Genomic DNA, 23,117 nt, shown 5'->3' on the forward strand with positions numbered 1-23,117 from the left:
ACACTTTGGAGTCTCTTATTGCTAACAACTAATAATATTTATTAGTAACTACGCAATACAATAATATAAATGTAGATAAATCAAACAGGTTAGCAATGATTATATATAAAAGTAAGTGTGGAATTTATATGTATGAAAAAAACCAAGCTTCTTTAAGTCTAGGGGTAAAAAGATACAGTCTTACGATGTTGAGTAAAGTTCAGTTCAGTCCAGTTCGTGGTATTTGGTTGAGTGGTGATGAAGAGAGAGAGAGAGTGAGTTGAGTCTTCAGGTGAGCTGATACCGTCGATCTTCTCGTCATCCTTCGAAATCCTTTACAAGTCACCGACTGTGACTTTAACCGGGGGACCGGTCTTCTGTGGTGGAGCTATCACCCAGGCGAGGGTGGACACATAGACAACTCCCCACCAGTCAACCCCTTCTCCTCAAACTGGAATAGCAAGTTGGAATCAATCCACCTGATCGATCCTCCAAAACCCACTTTTTCTGCGGGCACAACAATGCTCATTCAGTGTCCAGATCATGTGTCCTGAGGTCTGTATCATCTGACCTCCCATTTATTTCACCAGGCTGAGCATCACCTGTCATTCAAAGAGTCCCTCCCTCCTTTGTCTGTAAAGGAGTGCACAAGCAGGCAACTGTCCTTGAAGTAATATCAACAACCAGCCTTTGGTCACCATAGCAACCTTCGGTGCTGTCTCCAACTCCAAACTCAGTAAAAATCCAAAGTTACTTCCAATGCCTTAAAGTGACAGTCCACTGTTAATCTTTGTCTCGCTCTCTCTCTCTCTCTTTTCCAAAAGCAACATATCAGTGGTAAATACCTCTGTCTCTCTCTCCTTTCCAAACAAACCATCAATGATAAATGTCTCTCTCCAAACAGTTAATAGGGGTACTCCAGGATCCCCTCATACAAGGGTGGCAGGGAAGAGAAGTGTGCGCAGTCACAATTACGACAGAGAAAGTACTTAGGAAGCTGAATAGTCTAAGGGTAGATAAATCTCCTGGACCAGATGGAATGCACCCTCGTGTTCCGAAGGAAGTAGCTGTGAAGATTGCGGAGGCATTAGCGATGATCTTTCAAAAGTTGATAGTTTCTGGCATGGTTCCAGAGGACTGGAAGATTGCAAATGTCACTCCGCTATTTAAGAAGGGGGCAAGGAAGCAAAAAGGAAATTATGGACCTGTTAGCTTGACATCGGTGGTTGGGAAGTTGTTGGAGTCGATTGTCAAGGATGAGGTTACAGAGTACCTGGAGGCATATGACAAGATAGGCAGAACTCAGCATGGACTCCTTAAAGGAAAATCCTGCCTGACAAACCTATTACAATTTTTTGAGGAAGTTACCAGTAGGCTAGACAAGGGAGATGCAGTGGATGTTGTATATTTGGATTTTCAGAAGACCTTTGACAAGGTGCCACACGTGAGGCTACTTAACAAGATAAGAGCCCGTGGAATTACGGGAAAGTTATATATGTGGATAGAGCATTGGCTGATTAGCAGGAAACAGAGAGTGGGAATAAAGGGATCCTATTCTGGTTGGCTGCCGGTTACCAGTGGTGTTCCACAGGGGTCCGTGTTGGGGCCGCTTCTTTTTACATTGTACATCAACGATTTGGAATATGGAATAGATGGCTTTGTGGCTAAGTTTGCTGATGATACGAAGATAGGTGGAGGGGCCGGTAGTGCTGAGGAAATGGAGAGTCTGCAGAGAGACTTGGATAGATTGGAAGAATGGGCAAAGAAGTGGCAAATGAAATACAATGTTGGAAAGTGTATGGTTATGCACTTTGGCAGAAGTAATAAACTGGCAGACTATTATTTAAATGGGGAAAGAATTCAAAGTTCTGAGATGCAAAGGGACTTGGGAGTCCTCGTACAGGATACCCTTAAGGTTAACCTCCAGGTTGAGTCGGTAGTGAAGAAGGCGAATGCAATGTTGGCATTCATTTCCAGAGGAATAGAGTATAGGAACAGGGATGTGATGTTGAGGCTCTATAAGGCACTGGTGAGACCTCACTTGGAGTACAGTGGGCAGTTTTGGTCTCCTTATTTAAGAAGGGATGTGCTGACATTGGAGAGGATACAGAGAAGATTCACTGGAATGATTCTGGGAATGAGAGGGTTAACATATGAGGAACGTTTGTCCGCTCTTGGACTGTATTTCTTGGAGTTTAGAAGAATGAGGGGTGACCTTATAGAAACATTTCGAATGTTGAAAGGCATGGACAGAGTGGATGTGGCAAAGTTGTTTCCCATGATGGGGGAGTCTAGTACGAGAGGGCATGACTTAAGGATTGAAGGGCGCCCATTCAGAACAGAAATGCGAAGAAATTTTTTTAGTCAGAGGGTGGTGAATCTATGGAATTTGTTGCCATGGGCAGCAGTGGAGGCCAAGTCATTGGGTGTATTTAAGGTAGAGATTGATAGGTATCTGTGTAGCCAGGGCATTAAAGGTTATGGTGAGAAGGCGGGGGAGTGGGACTAAATAGGAGAAAATGGATCAGCTCATGATAAAATGGCGGAGCAGACTCGATGGGCTGAATGGCTGACTTCTGCTCCTTTGTCTTATGGTCTTTCTAATGATTTTATTTCATTTTTGACCAACAGAGCATGTCAACTTACCTGTCATTTCAACACAATGTGTATCCTTGGACACTGAGTTCCAGCTATAACCTCCTTTTAGCCATGATTCAATGATGCCTACAACATCATACCTGCCAATCTGCAACTGTGCTGCAAGTTCATCTCCCTATTCCATAGACTGTGTGCATTCAAATACAACACCTTCAGTCCTGTGTTCAACCCTTTTTGATTTGGCCCTATCAATAGCCTCTCCTCAATACACATTGCCTCTGTTGGTAAAGTCTTACCAAAATCTGTCTCTACAACCTCTGCACTAACGGTTCTGGCACTCTGGTTCCCATTCCCCTGCAACTCTAGTTTAAACCCCTCTGTGCAGCACTAACAAACCTTCCTGCTAGAATGTTGGTCCCCCTCCAGTTCAGGTGCAAACCGTCCGTTCTGTATAGGTCCCACCTTCCCTGGAAGAGATCCCAATGATCCAAAAACCTTATGCCCTCCCTCCTACATCGACTCCTTAGCTACGTATCAAACTGCATAATCTTCCTAGTTCTGCATGTGGCAAGGGTAGCAATCCTGAGATCACAACCCTCGAGGTCCTGCCCTTTAACTTAGCACCCAACTCCCTGAACTTTGTGTGCAGAACCTCATCATTCATCCCACCCATGTCATTGGTACCTACATGGACCATGACTTCTGGCTGTTCACCCTGTCAGTTAAGAATGCTGAGGACTCGATCCGAGATAACCAGGACCCTGGCACCTGGGAGGCAACATACTATCCGGGAATCTTGTTCTTGCCCACAGAACCTCCTGTCTGTTCCCCTAACTAATGAATCCCTTATCACCACAGCGTACCTCTTCTCCTCCACCCCCTCTGAGTCACAGAGGCAGACTCGGTGCCAGAGACCCGACCACTGTGACTTTCCTCTGTTGGCTCATCCCCCACCTCCGCCCTCCCGACAATATCCAAAGTAATATACCTGTTGTTGAGGGGCTGGCCACAGGGGTACTCTCCACTGGCTCCTTAACCCTTTTCCCCTTCCTGACTGTCACCCAGCTTCCTGTGTCCTGCATCTTGGGTGTAACTACCTCTCTGTATGTCCTATCTATCACCCCTTCAGCCTCCCGAGTGATCTGGTTCATCCAGTTCCAGATCCAACTCCTTTACGCAGATTGTACACATCCCCAAGTGGAGCATTCAGCGATCCATCCTGGCATCTCTACTCTCTTAACTGAGCAGATGTCAAGAAGAGAATGGAAAAAAAACTGAGCTTTGCTTTTTCTGATGAAGCTTCTCTTTGTGGAAGCCTCAAAGAGCTAAAAGTCACATTGCACATGTGTATGAAACTTCTGTTAGACGGCAGTTGGAGTTTTTCAATTTTGTATGACTGTAATTCTCATTGCCCCATTTCAGGAAGGATTGCAGTATCTGGAGAGAGCTGCAGAAAAGGTTTACCAGGATGCTGCCCAGATTAAAGGGTATGAGAAGTTGGAAAAACCTGGGCTGCTTTCTCTGGAGCAAGCAGACACTATAGTGGTGTTGTAGGGCAGTTAGATAGACACGTGAATGTGCAGACACAGTCATGGTGTTGTAGGGCAGTTAGATAGACACACGGATGTGCAGTGAATGGAGGGATATGGATTGTGTGCAGACAGAAGGTTTTGTTTAATTTGGCATTTAGTTTGGTTATTGTGGTCAAGAGGGTCTGTTCTGTGCTATGTTCTTCAGTAACTGGCGTTACAGGAGTGTTTACAATTTTCAAAGTGGAACTAGGGAGAGGAGGCAGAATTAAACAGACGTAGATTGATGAGGACACATCAGGTGAATACTGATTATTAGTGAGGCATTTTGCAGAAACAGGGCTTGGAATTGGAATTGGTTTATTATGATTACATGTTCTGAGAGTGAAAAGTTTGCCTTGTATACTGTTCATACAGATCAGATCATTGAGGTAGAACAAGGTAAAACAATAACAATGCAGAATAAAGTGTAACAGCTCCAGGGAAAATCCAATGAAGGTGAATGGTGAGCTGCAAGATCATAATGAGGTAGGTTATGAGGTAGGAGTGCATCATACAATAATCGGCAACCATTTAATAGTCTTATAACAGTGGGGTAGAAGCTATCCTGAAGCCCAGTGGAACATGCTTTAAGGCTTTTATATCTGGTGTGAAAATGGAAAATCAAAATGAGTTTTTCATCAGCTACATGCACAAATCGAGTGAAATAAAGGTACATTGAAAAACTTACAGCAGAATAAAGACACATAAATGCAGGCAGCACACAATATCAATTGTCAAACAGGTACAGACAACATCAATCATCACACGTACAGACAACACACAATATCAATCGTCACACGTACAGACAACACACAATATCAATTGGGATATAGCCGGTACGTGCATAATGTACAAAGGATTCCTGAACGTGGAACTGTGCTCATATTGTTCATAAAGTGTTGTCGTGTGACATGAAACAACGCTCGGTCAGTTCCTGAAATAATTTTCAGTAGGCACTCAGAGTTCCTTGTTCTGATTTGATTTTCTTTTGCAAATCTTTCTAGGACCAGCCTTGCATTCGAAGGGGAATCGCAGGAAAGGTAAATACCCTGAAGTGAAAGTACTCAAGTAGATTTGAGTCTCGTTGGTGCCGGTTGGTATTGGGGTTGGCTCGGATAGTTTGTTACAGTGGGTTTGGGTGGCCGGGTGCAGACGCACCAGTGAATGCAGTGGGCTGTTGTTTTGCGAGTAGTTTCTGTAGTGGGCAGATTCTTCACCTGAATTACAATATGGGGCAGTGTTTTCTGTAAAGATCATGTCTGATCTCTAAATGTGGTTACAGTCCGTGGCTGCTCCCCTGAGAATAAATAAGAGAAAATCTGCAGATGCTGGAAATCCAAGCAACACACAGGAAATGCTGGAGAAACTCAGCAGGCCAGGCAGCATCTATGGAAAAGAGTTAATAGTCAATGTTTCAGGCCAAAGCCCTTTGGTGGGTACTGCCAAAGGGTTTTGGTGTGAAACATTGACTGTATTCGTTTTCTAGATGCTGCCTGGCCTGCTGAGTTCCTCCAGCATTTTATGTGCATTGCTGTTCCTCTGAGGGTCCTCGGTTTTCACAAGCATTTTGGTCCCATTTTTACCATTTGTATTCAGATTGTCTTCAACTACTAGGTGCTGAAAATATTTGACCCTGGGCTTAGAGAGAAGCAGTTTTGTGTCATCATTAGTCTCTTACCAAAAACTTCAGTGAGAGCTTGTGTGTTTGGGACTTGTGTGAGGATTACTAAATTTCTGTCCATCTGCTTGGGAATTTCTTTTAACCAGAGGGAACTTTATGAGTAGAATAGGTAGAATCAGGGGCCACTTTACACAGGAGGTACTTAGTAAATTAGCCACTGAGTGAATTTCTGTATGTTTGTGGTCTTCTGCTGCTGTAGCCCGATCACTTTAGGGTTTAATGTGTGGTGCATTCAGAGATGCTCTTTTGCACACCACTGTTGTAACTTGTGGTTTTGAGTTACTGTGCTTTCCCGTCAGCTTGAACTGGTCTGGCCATTCTCCCCTGACCTCTCTCATCAACGAGGCGTTTTCACCTTGGATGTTTTTTGTTTCTCGCACCGTTCCTTGTAAACTCTGGAGACCGGTGTGTGAAAATCCCAAGAGATCAGCAGGCCTGAGATACTCAAAGCACCCCATCTGGCACCAACAATCATTCCATGGTCAAGATCTGTTAGATCACATTTCTTCCCCATTCTGATGTTTGGTCTGAACAACAACTGAACCTGTTAACCACACTTGCATGCTTTTGCAGGTGCCATATGATTAATTTTTTGCTGCCATATTAGAAATTTGCATTAATGAGCAGATGTACCTGGAAAAGTGGCTGCTGAATATATTTTCAAGCCTAGTTTGGGATGAAAACTATAAAATAGTGTTTATCTAAATGGGTGTGTATTCCTTCAGTCTAAGGCTGTGTTGTGTACTTGAGCCAGTCAGACTTATCTAGCCTAGACCCTGTTTGGAGATGTTTCCTGTTTAGTATGTTTCAACAGCAAGACTTAAGTTGAATTAACTGTGCCTTCCAATGGCAGCTGGAGCTGTGGATTTAATGGGCTCTGTGCCCGTATCTGTGCTGGGCTGTAGGATGTTTCCCTGGGACATTCGGTTTCTCAAGGTGGCCTCGAGAACCAACAGCAGTTAACATGATGCTATCACAGCTCGGGGCGTTCCAGAGATCATTTTGGGTACCGTTCTTTAAGGGGTCTCTGTACATCCTTCCTGTGGCCTGCATGTGTTTTTCCTGGGTCCTCGGGTTTCTTCCTACAGTCCAAGGATGTGCCGGTAGTTAAGTGGTCATTGTAAATTGACCGTGATGAGGTTAGGGTTAATCAGGGTTGTAGGTTTGCTGGGGTGGTGTAGCTCGAAGGACTGGAAGGTCCCACTGTGCACTGTATCATTAAGTAGAGTAAAACTGCAGTTTTAAACTTTTAACTAAAATGTTTTTAAAGTTATTTTGTTTCATGTGGTTTGAGATGAGGATATTAGAACATTAGAAAGTTTTTGACAAAACAGGCCATTCAGCCCAACAAAACTGGCCAGATTCCGATTCACATAGAGTGTTGAAATGACTATTGAGTTCAGATTTGAAAGTCTGTAAGGTTCTTCTCAGCTACACAACTACGTAGATTATTCCATGTGTCCACAACTCGCTGTGTAAAGAAATGCTTCCTGATGTTCATCTGAGATCTCCCTTTAACCAGTCTCCACCTACAGTCCGTGTCCTTGATGATGGATTAATAAAGAGATATTTCTGACAGCCACAGATAATTTTAGCAGAGCAGCCTTCCTTTCTCCATTCCCACTCCCAGCATTCCCAGATGGAAAACTGAAGGATTTATTGCACACGTCTCCCTGGCCTGTCCATGGATATCAACATCAGTTTACAGCCTTTAAGCACCGTATCACATGGTGCTTTGAACAAAAACTCGCCTTGAGCATATAGGTCAAAAGGTTGGTTAAAAAGCTACTTGTATTCTTAAAGAGGAAATGGAACAGAGGGTCTAAAGGAAAGAATAGAGCTATAGCTGTGTATAGAAGGGCTTTGGGGTGAACTAGAGGGTAGAATTGGGGGAGCATAAATAACAGGCTGCAAGGATGTAGAAATAAGTAGAACAGAGATCACGGATGGATTGGACAGATGGATTATAATGGGGAACTGCTGCTGTCCTGATAGGACTTTGTTTGGTTTGGACCTATTGTTGATAGTAAAGCTTTGAAGAAAATGACCGAAAGGATTAAAACCTTAAGGTGGGTGGTATAATGACCCTGTTTCAATCCTGACCTCTGATCTGTGTGTTTACACGTTCTCCCTGTGACTGCGTGACGTCCCCCTGGGAGATTCACTTTCCTCCCCATTGCAAAGACATGCTAGATGTTTGATGAACAAGCTGCCTTAAATTACCCAGAGTACTGTGTACATTTCTAGTTCTCCCATTACAGGAACGGGAGGCTTTGGAGAGGCTGCGGCAGGATGCTGCCTGGATTATAAGGAGAGGTTGGACAAACTTGGCTTGTTTTCTCTGGAGTGGCAGCAGTTGAGGTTATAAAATTATGAGGGGCATAGATGGGGCAGATGGCCAGTATTTTCTCCCCAAGGTCAAAGTGTCTAATACTACTGGGTAACGGGAAGTAGGTTAAAAAGAAAATATGCAGGGTACTTTTTTTTTAACAAAGGTTGGTAGGTGCCCAGGGTAGGCTGCCAGGGGCAGTAGTGAAAGCAGATATGAAGGTGGCATTTAGGAGGCTGTTAACCTGGCACAGAAACATGGCTATGGATCATGTGAAGCCCAAGAGATTTTGGTTACTTTGGCATCTGTACAGGAAGGTGACAGGAGAACTGGGCAGGATTCCCCACGTCACTGTCCCCAATCCCCAATCTGACTCATTCCCCACATCACTGCCCCAATCCCCAATCTGTCTCATTCCCCACGTCACTGTCCCCAATCCCCAATCTGACTCATTCCCCACGTCACTGTCCCCAATCCCCAATCTGACTCATTCCCCACGTCACTGTCCCCAATCCCCAATCTGACTCATTCCCCACATCACGTCCCCAATCCCCAATCTGACTCATTCCCCACGTCACTGTCCCCAATCCCCAATCTGACTCATTCCCCACGTCACTGCCCCAATCCCCAATCTGACTCATTCCCCACGTCACTGCCCCAATCCCCAATCTGACTCATTCCCCACGTCACTGCCCCAATCCCCAATCTGACTCATTCCCCACGTCACTGCCCCAATCCTCAATCTGACTCATTCCCCACATCACTGACCCAATCCTCAATCTGACTCATTCCCCACGTCACTGTCCCCAATCCCCAAGCTGACTCATTCCCCACGTCACTGTCCCCAAATTCCCAATCTGACTCATTCCCCACATCACGTCCCCAATCCCCAATCTGACTCATTCCCCATGTCACTGTCCCCAATCCCCAATCTGACTCATTCCCCACGTCACTGCCCCAATCCCCAATCTGACTCATTCCCCACGTCACTGCCCCAATCCCCAATCTGACTCATTCCCCACGTCACTGCCCCAATCCTCAATCTGACTCATTCCCCACATCACTGCCCCAATCCTCAATCTGACTCATTCCCCACATCACTGACCCAATCCTCAATCTGACTCATTCCCCACGTCACTGTCCCCAATCCCCAAGCTGACTCATTCCCCACGTCACTGTCCCCAAATTCCCAATCTGACTCATTCCCCACGTCACTGTCCCAATCCTCAATCTGACTCATTCCCCACATCACTGCCCCAATCCCCAATCTGACTCATTCCCCATGTCACTGTCCCCAATCCCCAATCTGACTTATTCCCCACGTCACTGTCCCCAATCCCCAATCTGACTCATTCCCCACGTCACGTCCCCAAATCCCAATCTGACTCATTCCCCACGTCACTGTCCCCAAATCCCAATCTGACTCATTCCCCATGTCACTGTCCGTTAACCTCAACCTGGTCATAACTCCCCTCACAGTCCCAAAACCAGCCTTAGTTGATAGTGAATCCGCCAATCTATGTGATATTGGGGTGTTGAAGGAATTGGAGCACCCAATGTCATGGAGCTATCACTCACAGCACCTTGTGTCAGGTGGAACCCAGTTGTCCGGTGCTGTGAGGTAACATCTCTACACACAGTGTCAGTATAACCAGACTTACCTGTGGGGAATGCAACCACAGTCTCCCATGTGACAGGTGGCATAGGGACCACCACACTATTAAGGAGATGGTTGGGGGAGACTTTGAGCTCTGAACAGAGACAATGGAGAGGCCAAGACATGACTGTGAGGTAGAGACATCAGTGAGCCGACATTCTGTTGTAAAAGGGTAGCAAAACAAAATGGTAGCTGGCCTAGGTTAGCCACACATTGGACACCAGTGGCAATCGTTGGGAAGAGACCATGCTGGCTGATTGTGCAGCAGAGACTGAGAGAGATCTGGTAGAGGCTTATAAGATTATGAGAGGCATAGCTATTCCCAAGGTTGAAATGTCTAATACCAGAGGGCATGCAATAGAGGTGAGTGGGGGTAATTTTAAAGGAGATATGAGAGGCAATTTTTTAACTTGGAGTGCTGGGTGCCTGGGCTGGTGGTAGAGGCAGATACATACAAGATTTTTAAGAGATATTTAGATTGGTACATGAGTGTGAGGCAGATGAGGGGATATGGACAACGTGGAGGCAGAAGGGATTCGTTCGCACTTTGGCCCCAGAGGAACACTATTTCATTTGGCTATATTCATGTATGGCTGAACGACAATTAAGTGTGAATCTTGGCCAAGAAGAATAGCCAAATGTTTGCCAGTTTGGCATGAGGTCAGAGGAGGCAGAATGATGACTCAAGGCTGTGGCAAACACAGTGGGGGAAGAACAATAGAAATGTCATAGAAAGACATGTTCGAGTTCAGTTGTACTGCCATGAGCATGAAAATTAGCTGCAGTAACAAACATAATGGGGAAAAAACAACTAACCTTGAGATCAGGCTTGGGCAAGATAAGTATCCGGGAAGCTCCTCCTTCTTCTTCGACGTCATTCTTCTTTCCTTGCCTGTTACTGCACAGTGAGTTCAGTGGGAATGACCCCAGGTCACAGTTAGTGCAGTGACAATGGCCCCAGGGTACAGTCAGTCAGTGGGAATGACCCCAGTGCACAGTTAGTGCCCATGACCCCAGAACATGTTAGAACAGTGACAATGGCCCCAGGGTACAGTCAGTCAGTGGGAATGACCCCAGTGCACAGTTAGTGCCCATGACCCCAGAACATGTTAGAACAGTGACAATGGCCCCAGGGTACAGTCAGTCAGTGGGAATGACCCCAGTGCACAGTTAGTGCCCATGACCCCAGAACATGTTAGAACAGTGAGAATGGCCCCAGGGTACAGTCAGTGAGAGTGGCCCCAGGGACAGTTAGAACAGTGACAATGGCCCCAGGGTACAGTCAGTCAGTGGGAATGACCCCAGTGCACAGTTAGTGCCCATGACCCCAGAACAAGTTAGAACAGTGAGAATGGCCCCAGGGTACAGTCAGTGAGAATGGCCCCAGGTCACAGTTAGTCAGTGAGAGTGGCCCCAGGGACAGTTAGAACAGTGAGAATGGCCCCAGGGTACAGTCAGTCAGTGGGAATGACCCCAGTGCACAGTTAGTGCCCATGACCCCAGAACATGTTAGAACAGTGAGAATGGCCCCAGGGTACAGTCAGTGACAATGGCCCCAGGGTACAGTCAGTCAGTGGGAATGACCCCAGTGCACAGTTAGTGCAGTGACAATGGCCCCAGGGTACAGTCAGTCAGTGGGAATGACCCCAGTGCACAGTTAGTGCCCATGACCCCAGAACATGTTAGAACAGTGAGAATGGCCCCAGGGTACAGTCAGTGAGAATGGCCCCAGGTCACAGTTAGTCAGTGAGAGTGGCCCCAGGGACAGTTAGAACAGTGAGAATGGCCCCAGGGTACAGTCAGTCAGTGAGAATGCCCCAGTGCACAGTTAGTGCCCATGACCCCAGAACATGTTAGAACAGTGAGAATGGCCCCAGGGTACAGTCAGTGACAATGGCCCCAGGGTACAGTCAGTCAGTGGGAATGACCCCAGTGACAATTAGTGCCCATGACCCCAGAACATGTTAGAACAGTGAGAATGGCCCCAGGGTACAGTCAGTGAGAATGGCCCCAGGTCACAGTTAGTCAGTGACAATGGCCCCAGGGTACCGTCAGTCAGTGGGAATGACCCCAGTGCACAGTTAGTGCCCATGACCCCAGAACATGTTAGAACAGTGAGAATGGCCCCAGGGTACAGTCAGTGAGAATGGCCCCAGGTCACAGTTAGTCAGTGACAATGGCCCCAGGGTACAGTCAGTCAGTGGGAATGACCCCAGTGCACAGTTAGTGCCCATGACCCCAGAACATGTTAGAACAGTGAGAATGGCCCCAGGGTACAGTCAGTGAGAATGGCCCCAGGTCACAGTTAGTCAGTGACAATGGCCCCAGGGTACAGTCAGTCAGTGGGAATGACCCCAGTGCACAGTTAGTGCCCATGACCCCAGAACATGTTAGAACAGTGAGAATGGCCCCAGGGTACAGTCAGTGAGAATGGCCCCAGGTCACAGTTAGTCAGTGAGAGTGGCCCCAGGGACAGTTAGAACAGTGAGAATGGCCCCAGCGTACAGTTAGTCAGTGAGAATGGCCCCAGGTCACAGTTAGATTAAATTAGATTATGAGGACACTCAGTCCTCATTTATTGTCATTTAGAAATGCATGCATTAAGAAATGATACAATGTTCCTCCAGAATGATATCACAGAAACACAGGACAGACCAAGACTAAAACTGACAAAACCACTTAATTATAACTTATAGTTACAACAGGAGGAGGAGAAGATGGCAGTGTGATGCAGCTCACAGCGGTCACTCCGGTGATGATGTCTGTAATCTGTCAAGTAGGGTGCCGTGCACAATCCTGATTTGATGGAGAGAGACGTGAGAGTACGGAGGAACATCTGGAGAAACTTCTGAAATTCGTTTTTCGTTGCCGCTGTTACTATGTGATCCAGAATCTCCGGAGGGGAAGGCCCCGAGTCCTCGGCTTTGCTTGTTGCTCGGCGGCTGGGGCAGGGTCGAAGTGCTCGGCAGAGATGGTGCTCGGTGCTCGGTGTCGGAGGGCTGGTCGGAGGCTCGAAGTTTTCGGACGGACTCAGAGTCGGCTGTGGTCGGGTGCTTCCAATGCATCAGCAGTTGTCAGCGCCTGGACGTTTATGGCAGGGAGAGTTTCTCCCTTCTGCCGCCTGCTATCCGGACTATTGGGAGCCGATCGGAACTTTGAGACTTTTTTTACCGTTCCCATGGTCTGCTCTTTATCAAATTATGGTATTGCTTTGCACTATTATAACTATATGTTATAATTATGTGGTCTTGTCAGTGTTAGTCTTTGGTTTGTCCTGTTTTTTTTGTGATATCACTCTGGAGGAATATTGTATCATTTCTTAATACATGCATTTCTAAATGACAGTAAACAAGGACTGAGTGTCCTCATAATCTATAATCTAACAGTGCAAAGCAATACCATAATTTGATAAAGAGCAGACCATGGGCATGGTAAAAAAAGTCTCAAAGTCCCGATAGCCCATCATCTCCAGAAGACAGTAGAAGGGAGAAATTCTCCCTGCCGTGAACCTCCAAGCGCCACTAACTTGCCGATGCAGCACCGTTGCAAGCATCTGACCGCAGCGGACCCTGAGTCCGTCCACCGAGCACGATCTCTGCTGAGCACTTCGACCCCGCCCTGACCACCAAGCAACAAGCAAAGCCGAGGACTCGGGGCCTTCCTCTCCGGAGATTCTGGATCACACATTAGCAGCGGCAGCGAAACAGGCATTTCAGACGTTTCACCAGATGTTCCTCCGTGCTGTCACGTCCAGCTCCATCAAATCAGGATTGTGCATGGCACCCTACTTGACAGATAACAGACATCACCACCGGAGTGGCCGCTGTGAGCTGCGTCACACCGCCATCTTCTCCTCTCCAGTTAATGAGAATGGCCCCAGGTCACAGTTAACAGTGAGAATGGCCCCAGGGACAGTTAGAACAGTGAGAATGGCCCCAGGGCACAGTTAGAACAATGAGAATGGCCCCAGGTCACAGTTAACAGTGAGAATGGCCCCAGGGACAGTTAGAACAGTGAGAATGGCCCTATGGACAGTTAGAACAGTGAGAATGTCCCCAGGGTACAGTTACTCAGTGAGAATTGCCCCAGGGTACAGTTAGAACAGTGAGAATGTCCCCAGGGTACAGTTACTCAGTGAGAATGGCCCTATGGACAGTTAGAACAGTGAGAATGGCCCTATGGACAGTTAGAACAGTGAGAATGTCCCCAGGGTACAGTTACTCAGTGAGAATTGCCCCAGGATACAGTTAGTCAGTGAGAATGGCCCCAGGGCACAGTTAGAACAATGAGAATGGCCCCAGGTCACAGTTAACAGTGAGAATGGCCCCAGGGACAGTTAGAACAGTGAGAATGGCCCCAGGGTACAGTTAGAACAGTGAGAATGGCCCTATGGACAGTTAGAACAGTGAGAATATCCCCAGGGTACAGTTACTCAGTGAGAATTGCTCCAGGGTACAGTTAGTCAGTGAGAATGGCCCCAGGGCACAGTTAGAACAGTGAGAATGGCCCCAGGGTACAGTTAGTCAGTGAGAATGACCCCAGGGTACAGTTAGCCAGTGAGAATGGCCCCAGGGTACAGTTACTCAGTGAGAATTGCCCCAGGGCACAGTTAGAACAGTGAGAATGGCCCCAGGGTACAGTTAGCCAGTGAGAATGGCCCCAGGGTACAGTTAGTCAGTGAGAATGGCCCCATGGCACAGTTAGAACAGTGAGAATGTCACCAGGGTACAGTTAGTCAGTGAGAATGACCCCAGGGTACAGTTAGAACAGTGAGATTGACACCAGGGTACAGTTAGAACAGCAAGATTGACCCCAGGGCACAGTTAGAACAGTGAGATTGACCCCAGAGTACAGTTAGTCAGTGAGAATGGCCCCAGGGTACAGTTAGTCAGTGAGAATGGCCCCATGGCACAGTTAGAACAGTGAGAATGGCCTCAGGGTACAGTTAGTCAGTGAGAATGGCCCCAGGGTACAGTTAGAACAGTGAGAATGGCCCCAGGGTACAGTTACTCAGTGAGAATTGCCCTAGGGTACATGTAGTCAGTGAGAATGGCCCCAGGGCACAGTTAGAACAGTGAGAATGGCCCCAGGGTACAGTTAGTCAGTGAGAATGACCCCAGGGTACAGTTAGCCAGTGAGAATGGCCCCAGGGTACAGTTACTCAGTGAGAATTGCCCCAGGGTACAGTTAGTCAGTGAGAATGGCCCCAGGGCACAGTTAGAACAGTGAGAATGGCCCCAGGGTACAGTTAGTCAGTGAGAATGACCCCAGGGTACAGTTAGCCAGTGAGAATGGCCCCAGGGTACAGTTAGTCAGTGAGAATGGCCCCATGGCACAGTTAGAACAGTGAGAATGTCCCCAGGGTACAGTTAGTCAATGAGAATGACCCCAGGGTACAGTTAGAACAGTGAGATTGACCCCAGGGTACAGTTAGAACAGCAAGATTGACCCCAGGGCACAGTTAGAACAGTGAGATTGACCCCAGAGTACAGTTAGTCAGTGAGAATGGCCCCAGGGTACAGTTAGTCAGTGAGAATGGCCTCATGGCACAGTTAGAACAGTGAGAATGGCCTCAGGGTACAGTTAGTCAGTGAGAATGGCCCCAGGGTACAGTTAGAACAGTGAGAATGGCCCCAGGGTACAGTTAGTCAGTGAGAATGGTCCCAGGGTACAGTTAGAACAGTGAGAATGGCCCCAGGGTACAGTTAGTCAGTGAGAATGACCCCAGGGTACAGTTAGAACAGTGACAATGGCCCCAGGGTACAGTTAGTCAGTGAGAATGGCCCCAGGGAACAGTTAGAAGAGTGAGAATGGCCCCAGAGTACAGTTAGAACAGTGAGAATGGCCCCAGGGTACAGTTAGTCAGTGAGAATGGCCCCAGGGTACAGTCAGAACAGTGAGAATGGCCCCAGGGTACAGTTAGTCAGTGAGAATGGTCCCAGGGTACAGTTAGAACAGTGAGAATGGCCCCAGGGTACAGTTAGTCAGTGAGAATGGTCCCAGGGTACAGTTAGAACAGTGAGAATGGCCCCAGGGTACAGTTAGTCAGTGAGAATGGCCCCAGGGTACAGTTAGAACAGTGAGAATGGCCCCAGGGTACAGTTAGCCAGTGAGAATGGCCCCAGGGTACAGTTACTCAGTGAGAATTGCCCCAGGGTACAGTTAGTCAGTGAGAATGGCCCCAGGGCACAGTTAGAACAGTGAGAATGGCCCCAGGGTACAGTTAGTCAGTGAGAATGACCCCAGGGTACAGTTAGCCAGTGAGAATGGCCCCAGGGTACAGTTAGTCAGTGAGAATGGCCCCATGGCACAGTTAGAACAGTGAGAATGTCCCCAGGGTACAGTTAGTCAATGAGATTGACCCCAGGGTACAGTTAGAACAGCAAGATTGACCCCAGGGCACAGTTAGAACAGTGAGATTGACCCCAGAGTACAGTTAGTCAGTGAGAATGGCCACATGGCACAGTTAGAACAGTGAGAATGGCCTCAGGGTACAGTTAGTCAGTGAGAATGGCCCCAGGGTACAGTTAGTCAGTGAGAATGGTCCCAGGGTACAGTTAGAACAGTGAGAATGGCCCCAGGGTACAGTTAGTCAGTGAGAATGACCCCAGGGTACAGTTAGAACAGTGAGAATGGCCCCAGAGTACAGTTAGTCAGTGAGAATGGCCCCAGGGTACAGTCAGAACAGTGAGAATGGCCCCAGGGTACAGTTAGTCAGTGAGAATGGTCCCAGGGTACAGTTAGAACAGTGAGAATGGCCCCAGGGTACAGTTAGTCAGTGAGAATGGCCCCAGGGTACAGTTAGAACAGTGAGAATGGCCCCAGGGTACAGTTAGTCAGTGAGAATGGCCCCAGGGTACAGTTAGAACAGTGAGAATAGCCCCAGGGTATGGTTAGTCAGTGAGAATGGCCCCAGGGTACAGTTAGTCAGTGAGAATGGCCCCAGGGTACAATTAGAACAGTGAGAATAGCCCCAGGGTATGGTTAGTCAGTGAGAATGGCCCAGGGTACAGTTAGTCAGTGAGAATGGACCCAGGGTACAGTTGGTCAGTGAGAATGGCCCCAGGGTACAGTTAGTTAGTGAGAATGGCCCCAGGGTACAGTTAAAACAGTGAGAATGGCCCCAGGGGCTGTGTTGTGTTCTCTGTTTGAGATGTGGGTATCCTGCGAGACCTGCATTCCCAGATAGCCACATCTGCACCAGGTGCACTGAGCAGCTCCTCAGAGATCGTGTTAAGGATCTGGAGCTGCAGCTCTGTGACCGTCGGCTCACACGGGAGCCTCAGGAGATGATTTATAGGCGCTACAGGGAGGTCGTCACCTCTTGGTTGCAGGAGGCAGGTAACTGGGTGACTGTTATGAGAAGGAAGGGAAATGGGAAGTCAGTGTGGAGTACTCCTGTGGCCAAGCCCCTCAGTAATGAGTATTGAGGGGGATGACCTACCGGGGGGAGCCATGGCGACCGAGTTTCTGGCACTGAGTCTGGCGCTGTGCCTCAGAGGAGAAGAGATGAAGAGGACTGCAGGAGATTCCACAGTCAGAGGGATAGAGACGAGATTCTGTGGGTGCAATAGGGCCACCTGCATGGTGTGTTGTCTCCCTGCTGCCAGGGTCAGGGATGTCTCAGGTTGGTCCACGGCATTCTAAGGGTGGAGGGTAATGCTGAGTAACCAGGTGTCTTGGTACAGATTGGCACCAATGATACATGTAGGAAAGACGGGGAGGTTCTGAAGAGAGATTTAAATGAGTTGGCTCGGATGTGAAAAGCAGGGCCAGCAGGGTAGGTAATCTCTGGATTGTTGCCTGTGCCACGTGCCAGTGAGGGTAAGAATAGGAGCATCAGGCAGATAAACGTGTGGCTGAGAACTGGTGCAGGGGCAGCGGTTCAGATTTCTGGATCATTGGGATCTCTTCTGGAGAAGGCGCGACCTGTGCAAGACAGACGGATTACATCTGAACCCAAGGGGGACTAATTTCCTTGCGGGCAGGTTTGCTAGAGCTGTTGGGGAGAGTTTAAACTAAATTGGCAGGGGGAGGGGAACCAAAGTGTTAGTGTTGAGGATGGGGCAGTTGGTTTGCAAACAGAGGCTTTGTGTAGTGAGAGTGCCAGCAACAGCAGGCTAATGATAGGGCAACATTACAGTCAACAGGATGAGTTGCAACGTAAAAGGGGGACAAAATCGAAAAGGGTGAATACAGAGCTGATTTATTTGAATGCACACAATATACAGAATAAGGTAAGTGAACTTGTAGCACAGTTACAGATTGACATGTATGATGTTGTGGGCATCACTGAATTGTGGCTGGGAGATGATATAACAGGGAGCTTAATATCTACCATGTCGAAAGGACAGACAGGAAGGCAGAGGGGTAGCAAGGTGTAGATCACTTGCGGATAGAGCTCAGAAACTGCAAGCGTAAGTAGACCCTGACGGGAGTTATGTAAAGCTCTCCAAACAGTAGCCAGGATGTGGGCTACAATTACAGTGGGAGATAGAAAAAGCTAGTCAAAAGGGCAATGTTACGATAGTCATGGGGGATTTCAATATACAGGTAGACTGGGAAAATCAGATTCGTGCTGGATCCCAAGAGAGCGAATTTGTAGAATGCCTACGAGATGGCTTTTTAGAGCAGCTGGTGGTTGAGCCCACTAAGGAATCAGCTATTCTGGATTGGGTGTTGCGCAATGAACTGAAATTGATTACAGAGCTCAAGGTCAAGGGACAGTAATCAAAATATCAAATTCACCCTGCAATTTGAGAGGGAGAAGCTAAAGTCAGATGTATCAGTATTGGTGGTGGCATCCGTTAGTCTTGCGAGACCATGGATCGGCGCCTGGAAAGTTCCAGGGCGCAGGCCTGGGCAAGGTTGTCTGGAAGACCAGCAGTTGCCCATGCTGCAAGTCTCCCCTTTCCATGACACTGATGTTGTCCAAGGGAAGGGCAAGGGCCAATACAGCCTGGCACCAGTGTTGTCGCAGGAGTTGCCAGAACAAGGTTGAAGGCAACGTCGGACTGCCTTAGGGACTGCAGCTCCGGATATGTCCTCAGGGTTTACTCCCGAAGCTTTTCCCATGAGTGGGTATGGCCGCAAGGCAGCGGAAGTTTGAAATCAAGAGTTTTTCCTCTCTTAAATGGACTGCCTTCCCAGGCTGACGAGCTCCATCTACCCGAAGCACTGGTTTTCAGGCTCCAGGACCTGCCTTTGCCCCTTCTCCTGTCAGTAGAAACAGTTCTGCCAGGCTTAGAGGCTAAGCCACACGAGAAGGCCAGGAGATGGACTTGGCTGTCAGAGGCTATTTGAGGCGCATGCTGTGAGGAGCACTTTTAGGTAGTGGGAACTTGTGCCCACTACCACCCCTTGGCTTGACAACCTTAGGAACCTTCGGTATTACAGTGGAGTAAAGGGAGATACAGAGGCATGAGAGAGGAGCTGGCCAAAGTTGATTGGAAGGGAACGTTAGCAGGGATGATGGCAGAAAAGCTGGAGTTTCTGGGAGAAATTTGGAAGGTACAGGATAGATACATCCCAAAGAAGAAAAAGTTTTCTAAAGGCAATTTGACACAACTTTGGCTGACAACGGAAGTCAAAGGCAACAGAAAAGCTGAAGAGAGGGCAGATAATAGGGCAAAAAATAGTGGGAAGTGAGAGGATTGGGAAGAAGTTAAAAAACAACAGAAGGCAACTAAAAATGTCATAAAGGGAGAAAAGAAGAAAAGGTGTAAGCTAGCCAATTATATTAAAGAGGATACCAAAAGTTTTTTAGATAAGGAGCCCAAAAGAGTATATAAAGAATAAAAGAGAGACAATAGTAGATATCAGTCTACTGGAAAATGATGCTGAAGATGTAGTAATGCGGGACAAGGAAATGGCGGACAAAACTAATAAGTATTTTGCATTAGTCTTCACTATGGACAACACTTGCAGTATGTCAGAAGTTCGAGAGTGTCAGGTGGCAGAAATGAATGAAGTTGCTATCACTAGGGAGAAGGTGCTTGGGAAATTGAAAGGTCTGAAGGTAGATAAGTCTCCTGGACCAGATAGTGTACACCTCAGGATTCTTAAAGAGGTGGCTGAAAAGATTGTGGAGATATTAGTAATGATCTTTATAGATTCAGGCATGGTTCTGGAGCACTGGAAAATTGCAAATGTCACTCCACCTTTCAAGAAGGGAAGAGACTTCCGGTAGCGCTCATGGAGTGAAGTCGCGTTCTTGACTCGCTCCATTACCTCTGAGTTTTTTCTCTCTATGGTCAGCTATACTTTAATTAACTATTAAGGCATCAATTTTTACAATACTTTGAATTAAACTGAATTCTCTGACAATTGGATGATACTGAGATCGGCTATGTCTAAGAACGGGAAAGACGGCAAGGATGGTAAACCTCCGGTTAAACCGAAAGCTACGGATCTCCCTCCGACTGAATCACCGGTGACTTTGAAAGCGATATCGGAGTTAATTCAGAGGGAAATTTCAACCTCTGTTAGGGAGATGATTCGTACAGAAATTATGGGCTTTGTTAAAGACCTGATTCATACGGAAATCTCAACTAAGTTCCAGAAAATTGCCGATTTAATTGATAAGATGCAAACATGTATTGCGGAACATCAGTCGGCTATATCTGATCTTCAAAAATCCGCGCAACAAAGTGAGCTTAAGATGGGGAAAGTCGAAGAAACAATTAATGTAATGAAGAAGAAACTTGACTTTTTGACTTTTAAAAACTCTGACTTGGAATCTAGAATGCGACGGCAGAATTTACGAATGATCGGGGTGAGGGAAGCCGTGGAAGCTAACAACCCTATGAAATATTTCTCCCAACTTTTAAAAGATGCATTCCCTACTGTATTTCCTGACCAACCACCGCTTCTGGATCATGTTCACAGAATCCCATCATACTCGTCTAGGTCAGACAGACCTAGGCATGTTATCTTACGTTTTCATTACTTTCAAGACAAGGAGAGACTGTTTCGATTCGCTCGATCTAAAGGTTTCATTGATTTTTCGGATCTTAAGTTCCGATTCGTGGAAGATTTCAGTAAACCAATCTGGGACCAACGGGTCCGTTACAGATCCGTGATGTCGGAATTCTATAAGATGGATTTAAGACCAGCGCTGCTGTACCCTGCACGTCTAAGGATTCGCATGTTAGATGGAGCCCTTCGTTTTTTTGATTCTCCATCGGATGCCCAGAGTTATCTGGATCAACTTTCATCTTCAACATCTTAATTGCCTTTTTTTTAATTTTCTCCGTTGATCGGAGGCTGTGAATTGGTTGGTTTTAACTTTTCTGTGCCCTATTTGGGCAGAAAAGTTTACTTTCGATTTCTTAATATGGCTGCTAAACTTTCTTTTTAACTGCGTCATTTCTTTCTTTTCCCAGGGGATTCTGAGTGGTTACTTCCCTTTTGTCATCTTACGTATTTCCTGTGCGGCCTTAAATTTTGTAGTTTTTTTTAAATTTTATTCTGTTTTGCTTTTTATAATCATTTTATGTTAATAATCCTATTTTTTTTTGTTGCTGTGTCTATTCATGAGTTTGAGGTTTATTGTGGTTTTTTTTTAATATATACTTTCCGGCTTTTGTTCTGTTCTGTGTGTATTTTAATTGAGCTAACTTTTTTTTACTTATTTTTTTACTGTTTTACAATTAGCTGACCCTTTTCATATTTATACCTTTTTTTTAGGGAGCGTATACCGGAAGTCATGGGGGTAGTTTTAGCGCTTGCTTCTTTCTGGCGGGTCTGCTTTAGATTTCGCCTTGGGGTCTTGGGGTGGGGGGTGGTGGGAGGGGCTTCACGTTTTAGTTTGTTTCTCTTTGGGCTATATACATTATTGAAGTATTGGTTGCGTCCTTTTCCCCGGTATCTTTTGTATGTTCTGTTTCCTCTCCGGGTTTGTGGGTCGCGCCTATTGTCAATCCTCCTTGTTATGGGTTGACTTTAGGATTTATGGAGTCTATTATTAATTTTGTCTCCTGGAATACTAATGGTCTTAATCATCCTATTAAAAGGAAAAAAGTTTTTAAAGTGTTCCGGAGACTTAAAGCACAAATTTTATTTTTACAAGAGACCCATGTACGGAGGGGGGACAGACTACGTTTTTTCAAATTCTGGAAGGGAAAACAATTTCATTCGAACTCCAATGCTAAGATTCGAGGCGTCTCTATTTTTATAGACTTCTCAGTTACTTTTATACAACAGGATATTATCTCTGATCCGAATGGTAGATTTTTACTGGTTAGTGGTTTACTATTTAATAAAAAAGTAGTTTTGGTTAATGTTTATGCTCCTAATATGGATTGTCCGGAATTTTATAAATCATTGTTTGATCAGTTTCCGAATTTGAACGAGTTTTCATTGATTTGGGGCGGAGATCTTAATACCTGTTTATCTCCAGCTTTGGACCGTTCGGCTCCTTTACGGACTTTACCTAATAAATCTGCAAATTTGATTAATTTTTTCCTTTCTGATTCTGGGTCGACGGACATTTGGCGTTTTCTGCATCCTCAGGAAAAAGATTTTTCCTTCTTTTCACATGTTCATCATTCCTATTCAAGAATTGATTATTTTTTCATTGATTCTCGTCTCATTCCTTCAGTGATTAAATGTGATTATGATTCTATAACCATTTCGGATCATGCTCCACTTAAGCTTTCTATTAAAATTATGGCCAATATACCAAACAATAGACAATGGCGTTTTAATTCGCTGTTGCTTCAGGACTCGGACTTTGTTAATTTTATGAATGAACAGATTGAGCTTTTTTTTACAATTAACCATACAGAAGATATTTCGGTTAACACTCTTTGGGACACTTTTAAAGCCTATATTCGGGGTCAGATTATTTCGTATTCCGTTGCTTTGAGGAAGAAACAGAAGCAGGAGGAGATGGCAATTGTGGACAAGATTAAAGAAATTGATAAGAAATATGTTATGGCTCCTTCTGAGGAGCTATACAAACAAAGAACTGAACTTCAAATGGAACACAGTTTACTACTCTCGTCCTCGATTGTAAACCAATTAAAGAAAACAAGAAGTGATTTTTATGTTCACAGTGATAAAATTGGCAAGCTGCTGGCTAATCAATTGAAATCTAATTATGTTAAATCTCAAATCAATCAGATTTATAACCAAAATGATCGATTGATATTGGATCATGTGGGGATTAATCAAACCTTTTGTGATTTTTATTCTTCTTTATATCAATCAGAGTCTCCTCGAGATTCTAAATATATGAATGATTTTTTAGATAAGTTAGACTTCCCTCAGATTTCACAGGATATGTCTTCTTTATTAGAT

General features: G+C 46.1%; 1 protein-coding gene across 7 annotated transcripts in view; it reads left to right on the plus strand.

Moving 5' to 3' along the window:
* The window catches only part of LOC134348215 (pleckstrin homology-like domain family B member 2), a 308,822-nt gene that overhangs the window by 227,651 nt on the left and 58,054 nt on the right, over positions 1 to 23,117 (plus strand). For 6 of the 7 annotated variants that reach the window (XM_063051250.1, XM_063051253.1, XM_063051254.1 and 3 more), the window contains one exon: positions 5,153 to 5,188. The exons of the other annotated variant lie outside the window; for it this stretch is intronic. In XM_063051250.1, coding sequence (XP_062907320.1) covers positions 5,153 to 5,188 — 36 coding nt within the window. The remainder of the gene's footprint in view (positions 1 to 5,152; positions 5,189 to 23,117) is intronic. 7 annotated transcript variants of the gene reach the window in all.

This window comes from Mobula hypostoma, chromosome 6 (genome assembly GCF_963921235.1).
Source record: "Mobula hypostoma chromosome 6, sMobHyp1.1, whole genome shotgun sequence".
NCBI lineage: Eukaryota > Metazoa > Chordata > Chondrichthyes > Myliobatiformes > Myliobatidae > Mobula > Mobula hypostoma.